The sequence below is a fragment of the Penicillium canariense genome, assembly GCF_028826845.1.
Source record: "Penicillium canariense strain IBT 26290 chromosome Unknown utg000002l_segment0_segment0, whole genome shotgun sequence".
Classification (NCBI taxonomy): Eukaryota; Fungi; Ascomycota; class Eurotiomycetes; order Eurotiales; family Aspergillaceae; genus Penicillium; species Penicillium canariense.
This window is the reverse complement of record NW_026622729.1, coordinates 3151435-3168221: the sequence shown is the minus strand read 5'-3', so window position 1 is coordinate 3168221 and position 16787 is coordinate 3151435. Positions and strand designations below refer to the sequence as shown.

General features: G+C 53.7%; 7 protein-coding genes across 7 annotated transcripts; 5 read left to right on the top strand and 2 right to left on the bottom strand.

The window, feature by feature from the left end:
- Nucleotides 1-922: 922 nt before the first annotated feature.
- Nucleotides 923-2174, top strand: N7482_004345 (class I SAM-dependent methyltransferase; the record flags this gene model as incomplete). The annotated part of the gene is made up of 5 exons (XM_056686470.1): nt 923-964; nt 1034-1050; nt 1114-1193; nt 1252-1413; nt 1486-2174. 5 exons carry the CDS (start codon nt 923-925, stop codon nt 2172-2174), a joined length of 990 nt encoding a protein of 329 aa, XP_056545212.1.
- A 584-nt stretch (nt 2175-2758) lies between these two features.
- Nucleotides 2759-5072, top strand: N7482_004344 (uncharacterized protein; the record flags this gene model as incomplete). The annotated part of the gene is made up of 2 exons (XM_056686469.1): nt 2759-3071; nt 3109-5072. The coding sequence occupies 2 exons, from the start codon at nt 2759-2761 to the stop codon at nt 5070-5072; spliced, it is 2277 nt and encodes a 758-aa protein (XP_056545211.1).
- A 656-nt stretch (nt 5073-5728) lies between these two features.
- Nucleotides 5729-6950, bottom strand: pup1 (proteasome core particle subunit beta 2; the record flags this gene model as incomplete). The annotated part of the gene is made up of 3 exons (XM_056686468.1): nt 5729-6388; nt 6460-6507; nt 6582-6950. 3 exons carry the CDS (start codon nt 6948-6950, stop codon nt 5729-5731), a joined length of 1077 nt encoding a protein of 358 aa, XP_056545210.1.
- Nucleotides 6951-7232: 282 nt separating this feature from the next.
- Nucleotides 7233-11907, top strand: N7482_004342 (FG-nucleoporin NUP159; the record flags this gene model as incomplete). The annotated part of the gene is made up of 3 exons (XM_056686467.1): nt 7233-7319; nt 7384-8065; nt 8123-11907. 3 exons carry the CDS (start codon nt 7233-7235, stop codon nt 11905-11907), a joined length of 4554 nt encoding a protein of 1517 aa, XP_056545209.1.
- Nucleotides 11908-12261: 354 nt separating this feature from the next.
- Nucleotides 12262-13015, top strand: N7482_004341 (uncharacterized protein; the record flags this gene model as incomplete). Its single annotated transcript, XM_056686466.1, has 2 exons — nt 12262-12448; nt 12501-13015. The coding sequence occupies 2 exons, from the start codon at nt 12262-12264 to the stop codon at nt 13013-13015; spliced, it is 702 nt and encodes a 233-aa protein (XP_056545208.1).
- Nucleotides 13016-13369: 354 nt separating this feature from the next.
- N7482_004340 (telomere maintenance protein PBP2) lies at nt 13370-14898 on the bottom strand (the record flags this gene model as incomplete). Its single annotated transcript, XM_056686465.1, has 3 exons — nt 13370-13392; nt 13456-14335; nt 14395-14898. 3 exons carry the CDS (start codon nt 14896-14898, stop codon nt 13370-13372), a joined length of 1407 nt encoding a protein of 468 aa, XP_056545207.1.
- A 687-nt stretch (nt 14899-15585) lies between these two features.
- N7482_004339 (uncharacterized protein) lies at nt 15586-16687 on the top strand (the record flags this gene model as incomplete). Its single annotated transcript, XM_056686464.1, has 2 exons — nt 15586-15771; nt 15833-16687. The coding sequence occupies 2 exons, from the start codon at nt 15586-15588 to the stop codon at nt 16685-16687; spliced, it is 1041 nt and encodes a 346-aa protein (XP_056545206.1).
- Between the last annotated feature and the right edge of the window lie 100 nt (nt 16688-16787).

The window sequence follows — 16787 nt, the reverse complement described above, 5'->3', positions numbered from 1 at the left end:
GTCGGTATTGCGTATTTCAGCTCCTCCGAAGATCCAAAGTGAATCCCACCCTCTGGGCAAAATTCAAAAATCGGAAATTCGAAACCCCAAAGCCTAGAAAGCAGAATCATCTCCTGAGAAGCGAAATTTGACCGGACTCGGGCTGTGCCACCTGCACTCTCATCTTGGTCCTAGAACAACCCAGCTCTCCCTGTGTGTTCGGCGCTGGTAACTGCAATTATTCCATGATGGCCCGCCCGTAACGCCCTACTCTGGTCGGCTCGGGGCCTTCTCCCCGCCAATCCTCCACGCCGGACCCTCTGGCGTCCCTGGACCTCTCGTATAGTCTGGCTCAACTTTGTCCCCCATCCATGCGCGCATTTGTACTCCACTTTCCCCCCCCCCTGCGGGCCCTGCTTTTCACGGCATTTCCAATGTCGATCCCAGCACCAGCAGCTCACCAGCGATTGATTTATAGTTGTCCGGATCATCTTCCCGCCCTGCCAAATTATAACTTAACCCAAGCTGTCGGGCTCAACGAGGACGGAACTGAGAATTCCTCCCTCGCCCCCCCAAATCCTGCTCTTGCGTGCCCACCGTTCGTGTGGGCAATTCAACTCGGTGTGTGACATAAAATGGAGTATCGCCAAACTTGCTGGCCAACTCGTACATCCACTAAGTACTAGCTCCTCGCCATCGTGGGCCCTACACCCGCAACACCCTCCTAGTTGATTGGAAAACCGAAGATTTAACCGCTTTTTCTACAGTCCCCCTGAAAAGCCTTCGACTGCAACGTATTCCTAGTTGCCGTTTGAAAGCCCTTCATACTATTCGTCCCACTCTTTTTCTGTGGCTCCCACTGGATAGAGATCCAGGGTGCCAGGATGTGTACTAAATCTCCTGTAAGCCCGCGTTCCATCATTCTGCTCCTACCGTCCACTATATGATTGTGGCGATATCTCCTCGCCGTGACCTGGTGGACGTTGTAGACTTATGTCCATGCTATTGTACCTCTACTTTCACCTAAATTGGCTGCTAACCCGGATCTATGCAGGAACCAAAAGGCGAATGGTAATAGTCACCGTGGCCCTTCAAAATTACAATTTCCGTGCCATACTAACGCTGTGATGACAGTGACACGCAGTCGCTGACTGACAGTGTAACGGACTATCCCGTGGAGAACGGCAGACGGTACCACAAGTACCATGAAGGAGGTATGTTGAGTGGTCTATGCGACCACCACTGACTGCATTTGTCTGATTTCCTGAGTAGCTTATCCATACCCGAATGATGAACAAGAGCTGGATCGTCTGGACATGCAACATCACATGTTCAAACTGGTCATGGGTGGCAAGTTATACCATGTCCCGCTCGACGCCCCCAAACAAATACTTGATATCGGTACTGGCTCTGGTATCTGGCCCATAGACATGGGTATGATTTTCTGCAGCCCAATATAGACGTGTGTCATGTGCCCGAGCTCATTGTTTTTTTCTGGTTCTGCAGCGCCCATATTCCCAAACGCTACAATCATAGGCACGGATCTTTCTCCAGTCCAACCAACCGAGGTCCCTGAAAACGTTCACTTTCTCGTTGACGATGCAACTGAGGATGAATGGCTGTGGGACACGGGCCATTTTGATTTCATACACATCGGAAACATGACGGGTGCCATGAAGTCTTTCAAGCGCCTATTACGCCAGGCATTTAAATATCTCAAACCAGGGGCATACATCGAATGCCACGAGATGGACCCAAAGCCAAAATGTGACGATGGCACCATGCCGCCTGAAAACCCCGACGGGTACAGTGCATATGCCATGCACGACTGGTTCGACCTGAACATGCGCGCAAGCCAGGAAACTGAGCCTTCAAGACAGTTCCGGATCGCGCCTCAAATTGAGCGGTGGATGAAGGAAGTTGGGTTTGTTGATGTTGAACAGCGGGTGTTCAAAGTTCCGACAAACACCTGGCCATCCGACAAGAAGTTGAAAGACATTGGGAAATGGAGCGAGAGCAATTGGCTCGAAGCGTTGGCCGGTTGGTCCTATAAACCTTTCCTCGCACTGGGTTGGTCGAAACCCGAGATCGAAGTCTTCCTCGCCGATGTGAGAAAAAGCGTGCAGAACAGGAGTGTGCATGCCTACATGAATTTCTTCGTGGTTACCGGCCGAAAACCGCTACCCAATGAATAGATATCTGGAATTAATTTCCAGGAAGTGAACACAACGTTCTTCCATTGACGACCTTGCTACGCTCTCTACACCGTTTGATGATGTCTTGGCTAAGATGATTCGCATGACGTGCCATTGGCCGAAGACTTCTTGCATGCATTACATTGGCGTATGGCTGTATTCTATTATCATCATCATCATCATATTTGACTGACTTTTGTCTTCTTGTGGATTGCTGATCCACTTTTCTAGTCTTTGTTTCTTTTTATGTGTTTTACTGGAGTTCCAAAATAGGGACTGAACCAGATGTCGGTGGGCATGGGGCAGTGGCCTGCACATGAGTATCCAAAACGATGAAGTTGTGTAAATACTCGACGCATCATGAAAATACATCAGAGAGATATTTTAAAATAACAAATAATTCAGAGCATGGTCGTCACTCTCTTTAATGGCGGTACAGAAATGACAACCATGCATTCGCCAAGCCCGGGGATTAGTCATCCTACACCAAGAATCCCCAACTTGTCAAAAGTTGTCGACGCTTCCGACCCATCTCAATCATTTTCATCGCCGGCAATTGGCTCGCCCATGTCATAAATAGAGCCATGTCTTTTGGTAGGCATGCCTACCGGAATGCGCTGAAGCACCCGGCTGCTCCAAGTCTCGATCACCACTGGATCAGCGATGACTTACTCGCGGCAACCTTCCGTCGCTTTGCGAACGGGCAGCGTCGCCATGGCAGCTGTGTTCCCGGACCTTTGGAAGCACGGAGGCGCTTAGCCAGGCGGAGGAATACGGCGCTTGCGGGATTTGGTGCAGGGTCGGCAGAAGATATCGCATGTCTCTTTGGACGCAATGGAAGGGAGCACATGAAGTGGACCGACCACCCGTGGCAGAGGGCGCAGCTGGATACTCAAGGTACGTTCAAGCAAGACCAGATCTCGGCACAAATCAGATTTTAATTCTCGAAAAGCCTCGAGCAGCTACGCACTCAGCGCTTCGGACGCTTCCTTGCCTTTCTATGACCACAATTCCGAACCTGCCGACGCATCCGTCTCTCACCACCCCGACCCTTCTTCCTACGAGTCAAAATCCACCTCCCGAGCTGAACTACTCCATGAATTTTTGGAACGGGGTGATTGGGGTATTGAAGATGCAAGGGACTTCGCGCGCCATTTGAGGATTGACCTGCAACGGGAACCGGAGCACAGCCGGCAGATCTTCAACAAATTGCTCGGGCGCTCCGCTACGGACCTGAAGCAATCGATTCAATTCTTAGATGACCCATTTTTGAACACCCGAGGCTCTGGGAATTATCTCGCTGCCGTGAAGTTTGTACAAGCGAAAGCAAAGCGAGCCAACCGAACCGCCGTGCTCAATTCAGTCTCTCGGGGCCTCGAATTGGGATTGGTTCCTACGGAGGAGCTCTGTCTGATTGTCAAGGCCCTGCCAGGGATCCTTGTTGAACGTAACAAAACCCTCAGAGAATGGGATCCGAAAGCATTGCTGAAGCATTATCGGGCCATGTGGAAAGCCATCGGGCGCTGCAACATTCTCGGTTATCACGACTTGGACAAAGAGCTTGTGGATGCTTGGCTCGCTGAGCTTCTAAGCCTACGCTGCTTTCGTTTTGCGGAGGAAATTGTTGTGGCTACTCATGATGCGACCTCTGATAGTCGCTGGCCCTCGGCCTTGATCATGGCGCAGCTGGAACCTATAAACGAGGCTGAAAAGACCAGGTCTCTGTCATATGCACACCAAATGTTGAGCCTGCTCCACGCAGATTGTGCAACTAAATGCATCATCGACGTTACCGAGTCTTTGGCTCTGTCTGCCACACAAACCCAAAGACGAAACCAACTACTGGAGAGATGGCGAGATTGCCTGTTACACGTGTCAAACATATCGACAATCGCAAACTCGCAGGCATGGCTGGACATGCCACTTGCTTACAACGACAGCCCTCCAGATGCGAGGCAGGCCCCATTGATCTTGCCCGTTCAACAACAAATCATTCTTCGCCTATGGGCTTTGCGAGCCTTGAGCCGGTCCCTAGGTCCCATGTACTATCAAAGTCCCCGGCCTACTGATCAACCGATCTACTTCTTGTTCGGCCTTTACGAAACATGCACCAAGAGTACAGACGGATCTTTCTTGTCGGATCTGACGCGTGGTATTCAGAGCTTGAATCTCCCACACAACAGCCTTCTTCTACTTGCGGTGAATGTTAAGTTGAGAAAACTCACCACAAAGAACACCCGCAGGACACTCGAGAGACTGGAAACTTCGCAGACTTCCTTGGCAGATGCCTGGGCGGACCCATCAACTTATCATGGGATCCGAACTCTCTTCTACGGCACATTTGAGCATATGTTCCGCCGCGTGGACCTCACCAGCCCTGAATCCGTGGAAGAATGTCTACATTTTGCTAGAGCAGGAGACTCCAAGAGCATCTGGTCTGTTCTGAGACTCCTCCGCAATCACACGCCCTTTAAGCTTTGCCTTAACAAAGCTTGGATGCCTCCACCTCACCCTGACGAGAAGGCCCTTGTGCGCTATCACGCAGAGCCTCGGGATAGTCAGTGCCCTGATCCTCATGCTGCTGTTGACTTTATTCACCAACTGGCTGTCGCCATCTCCTGCTGCCATAATCTGACCGCTTCTCGGTCTTTCCATCTTATCCACCATCTCTACGACTATCTGCGCAGACATGGTGGGCCTGTATACCCGTCTTTGGTTCAGGCCATGTACCATGCTGGTGTTGTGCGGTATCGCCGTGAGGGGCGTCGTGTCTCGCCTACGCAGTACGAGTACATCGTCTGGATTGTCAGCAAATTTGAAGGGCGCGAGGTCGCCAGACAATTGAGAGCCCCAGCGCAGATTGGGCAAGGTAAACCTGGTCAGCGAGATGACATCTAGCCTCGGAGAATTTACTCGTTGATCCTTCATATTGATTACCTAGAATAGCTGTACCGTAGAGATACCCTTACCATGAAATGTGATAATAACAATGGAGTTACGTGCAATAACGAAGAAATTCATAGACTATGATGCCGGCATCAGCCTGCTTCAAACTTGCCTCAATGTCGACTCATTGTGGTGGGAGCCTGGGGTACTGGTAAGCAGGAAGAATCGGTTGCCTCCTTTGAATCGTCGTTACCGCCGCGCAGGCCGGCACAGAATTCGCCTTTTTACGGGCAAGCAGATCGAGTGCGGGCGTCTGCGAGACCAATACATGTCTAGCCTCGTGTATGGTCATTTTGCTTTGCTCAGCCTTCAAATACCGTCCGGTAAAAGGGTTCGTTATCCTACTCGACCAACTTGGGTGTTTGTTAGGACCCCTAACTGCCTTAGGATCCCAAGGGAAACCTAGGCATTATTAGGGGAAGTTGTATCTGGTTACTGATTGATTTCTGTGATGGCTCTATACTTCCAGTTGTAGCGAAAGCCCCAAGTATCGTATGCCGATCCGAATACAATGGTACAAGAATGAGACACAGGTCCAAGTGTATATTGAATCACCTCAAAAAAGACCACTAGCATGCGCCTCAATCCATTCCTGACCCGCGCACACCCTAAGCGTCAACCTCCATCTTCTCCCCGACAGTCAGATTGTCGTCCCCAGACATGGTTTCAATGGTGACAAGTTTCTTCATATCCTCCTTGCTGATAACCTTCTGGTTCAACCAAGCAGTTGTGCCGCGAGGGAAGCGGTAGTTGCGCTCTTTTTGTCCACGCTCGTTGGGCCTTTCGTAATTGCGGAGAAGCTGAGTAGGCTTGTCCTTTTCGATGACACACACGTCGACATTGCTACCAGAGCCCAGATCGTTGAAGATACCAGCCTTGATGGCTTCGGAGCACAAGGCAATGGCACCCTCCTTGTCCAGGTCAGGCTGCCACATCGACTCGAACACCGACATGGCTGCCAGTGAACCAGACCCCATCGTCACGTATGGCAGCTTGTCTGTCGAGCCGTGCGCGTGCACAGTGTACAGTCCAACGCCGGTCGGGTCCACGCCTGCCACCACAAGGTACGCTCCAATGTGGCCCTGGTATCGGAAGAGGTGTTGCTTGAGCATAGTCATGCACGTAATCACTCGGGGATCGCGGCCAGTCGATAGGGAGTGCAGTTCAACATTCGAGCTGATCAGGGCGGTGGTGAATTCGGTGTCTGCGGCTGTACCGGCGCCGGCACACCAGATCTTGGGTGCGATGTAGTGTAGCTTCTCGCAGTTCTATTCCCGGCATCTGTGAGTCTCTGATAAAGCTCCAGGGAACTGGGTTTCCCAGTCTGCTGTGTTCGTACCTTGTCTGCTACTATAGGGCCGCTGGTTGCTCTGGTATCTGCTGCGATCTGCAATCACCGACAAAGTCAGCGTCTCCTTGGTTGCGCGGGATCCAAAGCCTTTGAATCTTGGGGAATCATACCACAACGCCATTATCATAGATGCAACCAACAATTGTCGTACCAGTGCTGGTGGCTTTGGGAAGGGGAACGCCCCTGGCGTGAAGAGCCGCGTTGCGGTTGTAGTTGGAGAAGTCGAAGCCCGGCATCTTGGCAACGCGGAGGGTGCACAACCGAAGCAAAGAGCAAAAGGCAGGAGTGCTGTAATCAGACTGAAGGCAGAAGAAGGGAGAGACCTGGCGTAGAGAGGTGGCGGAGGTGAGGAGCAAGCTGATGGGAGAGGTGAAGTCGAGCGTGAGCTGCTTGGAGTGACGAAGCTCCCGCAGCCTGTTTGTGGACGCCTTAGCCGCCAGGCATTCAAGGCCGCAACTTGGTGTTTTTGCCTGTGGCATTTTCCGATAGCCCAAACCTCACAACTGCTTCTCCTCGGTTCTTTCACCACCGATCCGCACCGGGTCTCTACCTTCGCGTAACTGCGCCTTCTCTATACGAGGAGGAGCTGTGTCAAGATTTTCACGCGTACCCTCACCCTATTCAACCGGAGTCCGCAAGCACTCCAACGACGCTCCTTCTCTCCAACGCCGCCGAGCTCCCCATCGCTCAATGCGCCCAAGTCCAGCTCACCTCTAAGCGGCCATTCTCGTTCAGTTTCCGTCGACATCGACCGTCTCAGAATGGCCTTCAGCTTCGGGTCGTCCGCCCCCGCCGGAGGGAGCGCGCCAGCGGAGCTTGGGCCAGAGCTCTCAGAGGTCCTGACTGATGTATGTGGCCCCCGCCAGCGCTGTCGCGTCTTTATACGATCCCTTTTCCTAACGTCAAATTTAGGATATTGGCTTCAGAGGTATCTCCGGTGATGCCAACGTCCGCTTCCTCCCCACCCCTTGGCCCGAAGATGCTCTTCCCTCCCCGAACACCTCACTCCTAGCTGTCGCACAAAGCAAGGGCATCGTTGTTGGTGCTGGCCCCGATGCTCTAGTTGTCGCAACTACCGAATCCGTCAGGAAAGCTATTGAGGCTCCTACCGGAGAAGATAAAGTCAAAACCAAGCCCTTCCAACCGCAAGCAACAATTCCCCTTCCTGCGCGCCCAACACATGTGGCCTTTACCGCGAGTGACGATGCGTTGATTCTCGCAACAGAGAACGGTTCACAAATCTCGGTTTTCCAGACAGACAGTCTCCTGCAGGGCAATGCGCAGCCTGCCTTATCGGTTCCGACAAACGGTGTATCGATTCGGGCTCTTGTCCCCAACCCAGACCCCAACTCGACTTTTGTTGCCTTCGTCACTACCAATGGTGAACTTATAGTCGCCGATCTGAAGGCTGGAAGCCTGGTTTCCGGCGCCAACGGTCCTATTCTCCGAAATGCCGTTAGCTGTGTCGCATGGAGTAACAAAGGCAAGCAGCTCGTGGCTGGAATGGCGGACGGAACTGCAGAGCAGATGACCCCAGATGGAACGAAGAAGGATCATATCCCTCGCCCCTCTGATTTAGAAGGGGAGTGTCATGGTGCGCAAACATTCTCTTTTTCGGCACCACTTACGTTCTATTGCTAATACTCTCTAGTGTCTTCTATCGCATGGCTGGAGAACGACGTCTTCTTCACGGTCTATACCCCAAATATCCCTGAGGATGACATGGGAATTCCAGCGTCTTCCTATTACATTATCACGCGACGCAAACAGGCCCCTTTCTTGATCCAGAAGTTGCCCGAAATCTGCTCGACAATTGGGTTTATGATGAAGCGTGCGCCAGCACATCAGTTCATCGTGCGGTTGCGAGACTATAAGCCACACCTAAAGGATGTGTTGATGGTCGCTTCAACTGCTTCTGCCGATGTTGGTCTCGTTGTTCGAGCTGAACAAACACTAGACAGGGAGGACACATCAAACGCCCTTGCCGGCCAATTTACGACCGCCAATGTCAATGATGATACCAAAAGAGCATCCATTCCACTGAAGGAATCAGGGGACGAAACCTCGGTGATTGGCCTGGCTCCTGATCTATCCTGTGGCGAGAATGTTCTTTCACCTATTCCGGGTGAGGATATCCAGGAGAGCTCAACCCCTCTACCGGGACTGCTTCTCCTGAATAATGATGGTATCCTATCCTCTTGGTGGGTTATCTACACCGAGTCGATTCGCCAGAAGATCCCTTACTCTGGTCTAGCATGTCTAGCCTCAGGCGACCAGATGTCACAGACGCCGTCTCAACCCACCCCTGCACCTCCTGCCCCAGCACCCGTCCAACAACAGCCTGCGTTTGGTCAGTCTTCGTTTGGCAGCCCCTCTCCGTTTGGCGGATCTGCTTTTGGCAAACCATCCGGTGGCTCTGCCCCATCAGGCGGTGCCACCTTTGGCAGTCCGTCCACGATGGGAGCAACGGCATTTGGAAAGCCGTCTGCCCCATCATTCGGAAGCCCTTCTGGTCTTGGCGGTGGTGCGGCTCCAGCCTTTGGGAAACCTTCTTTCGGAACTCCCTCTCAGCCTGGCGCGGCATTCTCACAGACCAACACCCCCGGACAGCAACCCCAATTCGGCACGACCGGATTAGGCGACGCGAGTTCGCGGGCAGCTTTTGGACAGCCTAGTCATCCGGACGGTAATTCGGGCAAGAGTCTTCTAGTTTCTGGACCTGGTGCCTCTGGTGGTGGGTTTAGCTCTTTCTCTGGAGGAGGTGGAGGAAGTGGGTTTGCTAGTTTCGCGGCAGCCAAGCCGGGAGACTCGCCATTCGGGAAGCCTTCAGCAGAGTCACCATTTGGGAAGCCTTCAACAGGGTCGCCCTTCGGGAAGCCTTCGGGAGAGTCGCCTTTCGGGAAGCCTTCAGAAGACAACGCCTTCTCAAAGGCATCCGCGCCCTCTCCTTTCGGAGCCAGGCCTCAAAATGAAACTGCTTTCGCTCCTGCAAAGTCTGATACAGTGAAGAATCCATTTGGGCCTGGTTCTTCTGGTGGCTTTGTTCTTGGTTCTTCTTTCAAGGCTGATGGAACAGCTGGAAATGACATGCCTAAATCTGATGAATCTTCCTCGGGAACGCTCTCTTTTGGTGGATTTGGCGACTCGATTGCTTCACCGAGCAAGCTCAGTCCCCCGGCAGAGTCGATGGAGGATGCGGTGAACACGACTACTACTGAACAGCCACCAACGAGCGAGCCATTCTCAATCTTTGGCGCCCCTAGCAAACCTGCGGCTCAAGCTCCATCCTTGTTCGGCACACAAACCGCCAAACCGCCTGCTCTGGAGACAAACAAGTCGAGCTCAAGCTTCTCATTCTTTGGCTCCACTTCTTCTACTTCAACCCAGCATCCTCCCCAGACCTCCTCTCAGAACCAGGTCACAAGCCCGCTTTCAGCACCTTCGGATAAAACCGCCACACCGAAAAAGGAGCAGTCTGTTACTTCTCCTACCTTCCCTCCAATCGAGGCACCATTGCCTCCTGACCCTACCAGCAGAGCTAGTTACGCACCCGGTGACACTTCGGCTTCCTCTAATGTCTCCAAAAGCTCAATTGAAGACGCAACGCTCCCCTCAGACTTCGTTTGGGAGAAGAAGCATTCTCCCAAGTTTGACGATGCACCCCTCCCGCCAGATTTTGTGACCAAAGCCAAGAAGTCTGAGAGTCCACCTCCACCAGCTCCCGAAGAGGCGCCCTTACCTCCTGACCCGACTACTTTCAAGGCTCAAGCCGAGCCTGCAGAAGAGGCCGTGCCTATTCCCAATGGCTCAGATATAGAGTCTCAGGATGCCGACGAGTCTGATTTCAGCGATAGCGGCGAGGAGATTACGCATGATGAGACTAACATCCCAAGTCCCAAGTTCTCGGCGGGAACTTCCTTCGGTGGGTTATCAGACAAGAGCTCTACGGGTGGATTCTTCCGTGGAAATTCACAGGCTGCACCGAAACAAAATCAAAGTCAGCCTCCTCGGCCGCTATTTGGTGAAATTCCCAAGCAGCCTCTGCTCCCACCTCCACGATCTGCCGCCAAATCTGGCCGTGAACCTTACCGGTCACCCAGTCCCACTCGTATCAGCTCGCACAAGAGCGGAATTTTCTCTAAAAGGACAGGGAACCGCGAGGCTGGAAGTGCCCTGGCTTCACGGAAGGCTTCGCTGACACAGATTGCTCAGCGTGAGGGACAGATCAGGAAGGCTAGTGACGCTGTCCGGCAGGAGCAGGCCCGCGCCGAGGCGGCCGCTCAGCGCCGGGAAGAGGAAGAAGCTCTTGCTCTGTCCGATGATGACGAGGATGAGAGACTTCGCGCTGATCTTACTCTCCCGGTCGAGCCTGTTGCTACACTGGATCCATTCCTACCCCATCAAAACTACACCGGAGAGACGGCCAAGCCGGGTATCCCCGGTATGATTGAACGACTGTACCGCGACATCAACTCTATGGTGGATACTCTAGGTATTAATGCCCGATCGCTCGACTCGTACCTTCTTTTCCAGCAACCTACCCAAACCTCAACGGCGGAGAAGTGGGTGCGCATTTTGAACAGTGACGAGCCTGCAAGTGTTCTGGACGAGGAGGCATTCTTCCAGGATATCGACAACTTCGAAGATGTCGTCGCCGCTATTAGCCGTTCTCTTAACGAACGGCGTGTTCAAGGTGTTGAGGAAAAGCTGGACCAATGCAGAGAGCTGCTCACTAAGGATATCGTCATGCTGCGCACTCAATTTGCTAGTATTCGCAAGACCCTCGATGCGCTGACTGACACTGGGGCTATTCTTTCGGCCCCGCTCTCTGCTGAACAAGCTACTGTCCAGCATGACCTCCGGGCCACATTCACTGGTCTCCAGGTTAAAATGGCCGAACTCGAGCAGGGAGTCTCGATGCTCCGGGCCAAGATTTCTGACATTCCGCACCCCGATGGAAGTGGCAACAGTTCTCGGAAAAGACCTACTGTGGAAGCCGTCGCGTCGACCATTGCCACTATGATGAGCATGGCCGAGAACAAGAGCAGCGATATTGACGTTCTGGAGGCTCAACTGCGGAAGCTCGGGCTCGACACGTCTTCCTCTGGCCCCGCCAGCCGCGAAGGCTCGCCCTTTACAACTCCTCGCAAGAATATCAGCCGTTTCCCTGCTACCCCGGGCTCACGCGGCTCTATTGACGGCAGTGCATACCACACCCCCGAGTCTGCTTCTCGCGGCGTCAACTTCCGGGCCAGCATCAACGGCTCCGCAAAGCACAGCCGTTTGCGCAGTGTCGATATCGTCGCGCCTCTAGTCAACCGCGAAGACAACTCTCAGTGGAAGGCGAAGACTCAACGTCGGAAGCATCTGATCGGTAGTTTGAAGGATGCGATTGAGAAGAAAGAAGTTAAGGTGCGCGGGGTGGACGATCTCTAGTCGGTCGGACCACTTAGTTTTACGCGGGGAAAACAACAAGCACTGGATGACGTTCCCCGAATTGGCATCCGGACATTACTTTTTTGAATTTCATATTTTTTATGTCCCAGGCGTGGTTTAATCGGACCGGGAGCTAAACATTCTGGCACCCACGGAGATGTACATAGTTTCTTCGCTTTTTATGTGTTTCTGTGTTTCCTTCGGATTTAATGAAGAGAGAGCGGATACTGACATCATTCCGCGGTGACATCAATCCTGACATCCGATTGATTCGATTGGTCTGGCGCATCGTACAACATCGTAAAACCAACACTCTTTCGGTACTTGCCTCTCTTTCCCCCTACATACTTCATCATGTCGCAAAATATCAGCGAATTTCTTTTTTTCAAGGTGAAGCCCGGGGTCAAGCCTGAAGACCCCGCCAACGAGCAGGGCGAGGCGCTGCTGAGGGTCTTCCGCGCCACCAAGCAACAGAGCGGTCACCACAGCTCCGCCTGGGGACGCACGGTGGAGGATGAGGATACGCTTGTGTGGGTGATCGGTGAGCTCAGCACTTTTTAGTCTCCAATTCGTAATTCTATGCCTCGAAATAGCTCCTGACCAACGTCTATCAGACTGGACGGATGCCCGCAGCTCAACCACCGTTGCACATCTTGAACCGTTCCTCGCCGAAACCCTCCAGCCTCCAACAGTACTCTATACCACCCTCAACCCGCCCATTTCTAGCACCGACACCTTGACCAAGAACCCGGTGACCGAGCTATGTTCCCTGCCTTTCCCCAGCAATATGTCAGTGTTTGAGACCCGGCGATTGAACGCTGACCTGATCAACTTCCGTACGGCACTGGTTGAGCAGCTGCCGCAGGCAGCGGGACCGCGGTCCTGGGCGATGGGCCACGTCGACCGACCAAGTGTGGTGCAGCATGCAAAAAGCCCGAGCGGGCAAGCGATGATGCACTTTCTGGCCGTGGGCTGGGAGAGCGTGGAGGCACATAAGAAAGCGAAGGAAACTGAGCAGTTTGTCGCAGCCATCGCCCCGATCCGGGAGAAGATGCTTCCGCCTGTGCCTGGGTTGGAGATGAAGCATGTTAGCTTCCAGAAACTTTAGGTGGCGGTAATATTAAGGAAAACAGGAGGGCAAGGCAACGGGTATTTTCTTGAAATTGAATGCTGTTCTGCTTTGCCAGATTTTGAGACTGATGGTTACTTGGAGGGAAGAGGAAAATGTAGAAGCTGGGCTGTGGGCTACTGCTAGGGATGAGGGTGGTAAAGAGGTGGAAGAGAATGGGTGGATTGGTTATTATGAGGCAGGGATCGGGCACGCGCCTCAAATAAGATACAACAAGAAAATAAAAGAAACACCCGTGTGAGATTGGAAACAAGAACAGAATCATCGTAAACCACCGTGGACTTTTGGGGCGCGACGCCGGTAGGGCTCCCAAGATAAAAGAGGTTGTTGAACTTAAACGCGGTGCTTCTCGCTTTCTGTAAATTGAAGTTAGAATCATATATGGTACCTTTGTTCTCTGTTAATGGAAGGTCACTAACCGAGGCGCGAGTAAAGCATATACAGGGCCATCTGGTTGCATTCCTGGGTACCAGTAATCGTCACCAGACGCTCGTTGCTGTTTTCCTGAGGTTCATTGATCTTGATAACACTACCGCTCAGGTGGCGTATTTCGTTGATCTTGGCACCACCTTTGCCGATTATGGCTCCAACCATATCGTTGGGGATGAAGATCTGCTGGGTCAGTGGCTGGCCAGGCATAGCGCCACCCACAGGAGCCGGGGCAGTGGGAGCACCGCGGCCGGCAGGAGCCTGGGGACCGCCGACGTAGGGGTTAGGTTGGTGAGGGGCAGCACCGGCGTAGGGAGTGTGCGGTGTAGCACCATAAGGCATGGCGGGCTGGGCAACGGGGGCGGGGGCCTGGCCCTGAAGGTAGGGAACGCCATAAGCTCCAGGCTGGCCACGGTTGGGGTGGGGGTGGTTGCGCTTGAAGGTGTCCGGGTGACCGTACTGGCCACCGGCGGGCTGGGGCACGTATGGGACAACTTGCATGCCGCCAGGAACGGCACCAGCGGGTCCACCACTGCGGGTGGCATACGCCGAGGCTGCAGGGCCGCCAAAACGCTCAGTCAGCTGTTCCACCAGGGTCACGGCAACATAATAGGTCGCGATGTGCACAGCATCCGCGACTCCAAGAATCACCAGCGAGCGCTCAGTCGACAGAGGCAGGCAGGTATCGGAAGCATTCAGTCGCGCGCCGGACGCCTCCTGGATCTCACGAATACGGCTACCACCCTTGCCGATGATGGAGCCGATGAGAATGTGGGGGATTAGCAAACGCAGAGGGTACGTCTTGGACTGGGCAGTAGAAGGGGCATCGATGGGCTCATTGTTCAGGGTACGGATGATGAGACCGAAGGCCTACATGGGTTAGCTTCTTAGGGTTCCTTGGTCCACAACTAGACAACAAATAGACCTACCTTGGCTACCGCGTCCTGGGCGCCGCTCACGGTCAGGATCCGCTCGACGGCACCCCGGGAATAGTCGCTGACAGTACACTTGGCACCGGCCATACGACGAATCTGGGACACGTTCTCACCTCCCTTTCCAATGACTGTAGCAGCCTCCGGGCTGGAGATCACGGCACGGATATGGATCCAGCTCGACTCGTCCTGAGGGGCGTGGGTGTCGGACTGGGAACCAGCCCGCTCGCCGTGCGAAGCGGTCGACTGAATCGGCTGAGTCTCGGGATGACTCTTGCCATTGGGAGCATCGGGGACGACAGTGTCGCCCTGGGTGTCCTTGGAGGTTTCCACGGCTGGGATCTGGTTGGTCGACACGTCGGTCTCGGCCTCAGCGTCACTGCGTGCTACTTTGTCCAGGGCCGGACGCTTGGCCTCCGGCTGATCGTTGGGGCCCGAGGGAGAGGAGGGGTCCTCGAGAGGACGCTTCGTTGATTGCAGGTTGGATGGAGAGGCCGACATGGTAACCACTGTGCTGTTCTGTCTTCACTTACGTGAAAGGAGTCGGGATGTCAAGAATGAAATCTGCTTTCTTCTTTTATGATCGTCTATGTACACCAGAGGTTCCCACAGAAGGTGCTGGTGCTTGGCGATCGACGGGGGGGAATCTGGTGCTGTGGAGAGGCTGGAAGTGGAGAAAGAGACGGTGTTGGTGCCGAGAGCAAGTGCAGATCAATGGTGATGGGGCCCTTCAGTTGAAGAGCAAGAAATGCTTCACGGGATGTGCTACCGGGGATCGCTCGAGAGGAAAAAGCGAAGAGGATGGAAGGGAGGTGGAGGGTGTCGGTGTTGGATGCGACGGGTAGGGAGAGGGTCCAAAGTAGGAAACCAGGGAATGCGCAACCTGAACCACAGCTACCTCCAGGCGACTAATCGCGGGATAGAGGAATGCTAGAAGGAGAACGAAAGGGCACGCTGGGATGGAAGGGGAGGAGTAACCGAAAGAAGGCGCGGGAGGAAGAGGTGAGAGAAGTTGAGGGTGACGAGCCGAGAGGAAAGAGACGAGACGAAGTCGGGAGGTTCCCCGCTAAACCCAACTGGCACATCACGTGCTATCAACGCGACGCGGCTGTTTGGCACGTTGACGTCTGCTCAAGTCACACACCTCCATTGGTCATTCGAGAAACACGGGCATGCCCAAAGACAAATATGGAGGTCTCTGAGGACACCGTGCAGAAGATTCAGAAATTCGTCCAGAACCGGCAGACTGCGGAGAACGAGTCCGCGAAAGAGCCGCTTAGTGCAACGGCCCTGCATGCCTATGCACGACGCCTGGATGGGACCTTGCAACAGCTTCAGGAGCAAGTCCGACGACAAGAGGAGGAGTTGGAAAAAGTACGCGCTGCTTCCCGACGGAGCGTTGATCAATGTTAGCTGATCTTCAGGCGGTCTTTAGCTTCGGGAAATTCGCTCCCATGACCTTTGGGACAATGACAACGACCCTTGGGCCCGCGTTTCCCGAGCACGGTGCGCCAAGAAGGCGTACGACTCTCTGTTGCAGATCGAGGATGACTTGCCAACAGTAGACTCTGTCTTACCCTCGCTTATCGCAACCGAAGAAACCTCGCAGCTCATCAAGGATGGCAAGATGTCAGTCTTGGTAACTGCAGACACGCTATCTGCCGATCGCGAGCGTCTCCGCATAGAAGAGGCCAACTTGCGTGACTCCCGCGCAATTTCCACAGGCCTTCGCGAGCGAATCCAACGGATTCGCAATGCCAACGCACGAAAGCAAGAGCAGACGCCCTCCCAAGTAGCCCGAGAGGTTGTTCGGGAACAAAAGAACAAGAACAAGGGCATGGACCGGGCATCTGAGGAGCTCAAGGAGCTTCTGGATAGATTCATTGATGAGACACTGGCACCAATGCTCGCGGCCGAGGATCTAGGTGGTCCCACGGTTGGCGATGCTCTAGAGGTGTCTGACACGACGCTGAAGGCGGGATATACAGCTCATGGGAAGCCAAAGAAGCCGAAGGAGCCCGCTGAGCAAGAGGATGGAAACCAGCAGCGAATTGATCAAATGCTTCGTCGCAGCACAGATGGCTCGAACCCCGCAAACAAGCGAGAAGCTGCCGCAGCGGAAGTACACAATCTACTCAATGCTTTGCTAGAAGCCGGGACCTCATATGTCGATTTGAAACGAGATTCGGCCGTCTCCCGGTTTCTTGTGCGAGCCAGGGTGGCCCAATTTCACCCAAGGGACGCACGACGCCTACGGCTAATCGATTTTGGTCGATCGTTGGGCGACTAAGGAGTGCGGCCTATGAAACTCTTAACATAGAATATGGTTATTATGTCTACTTATATCCTAATCTGGCGTAATCCTTCAGAAGAAAATGAGAGTCCATGCT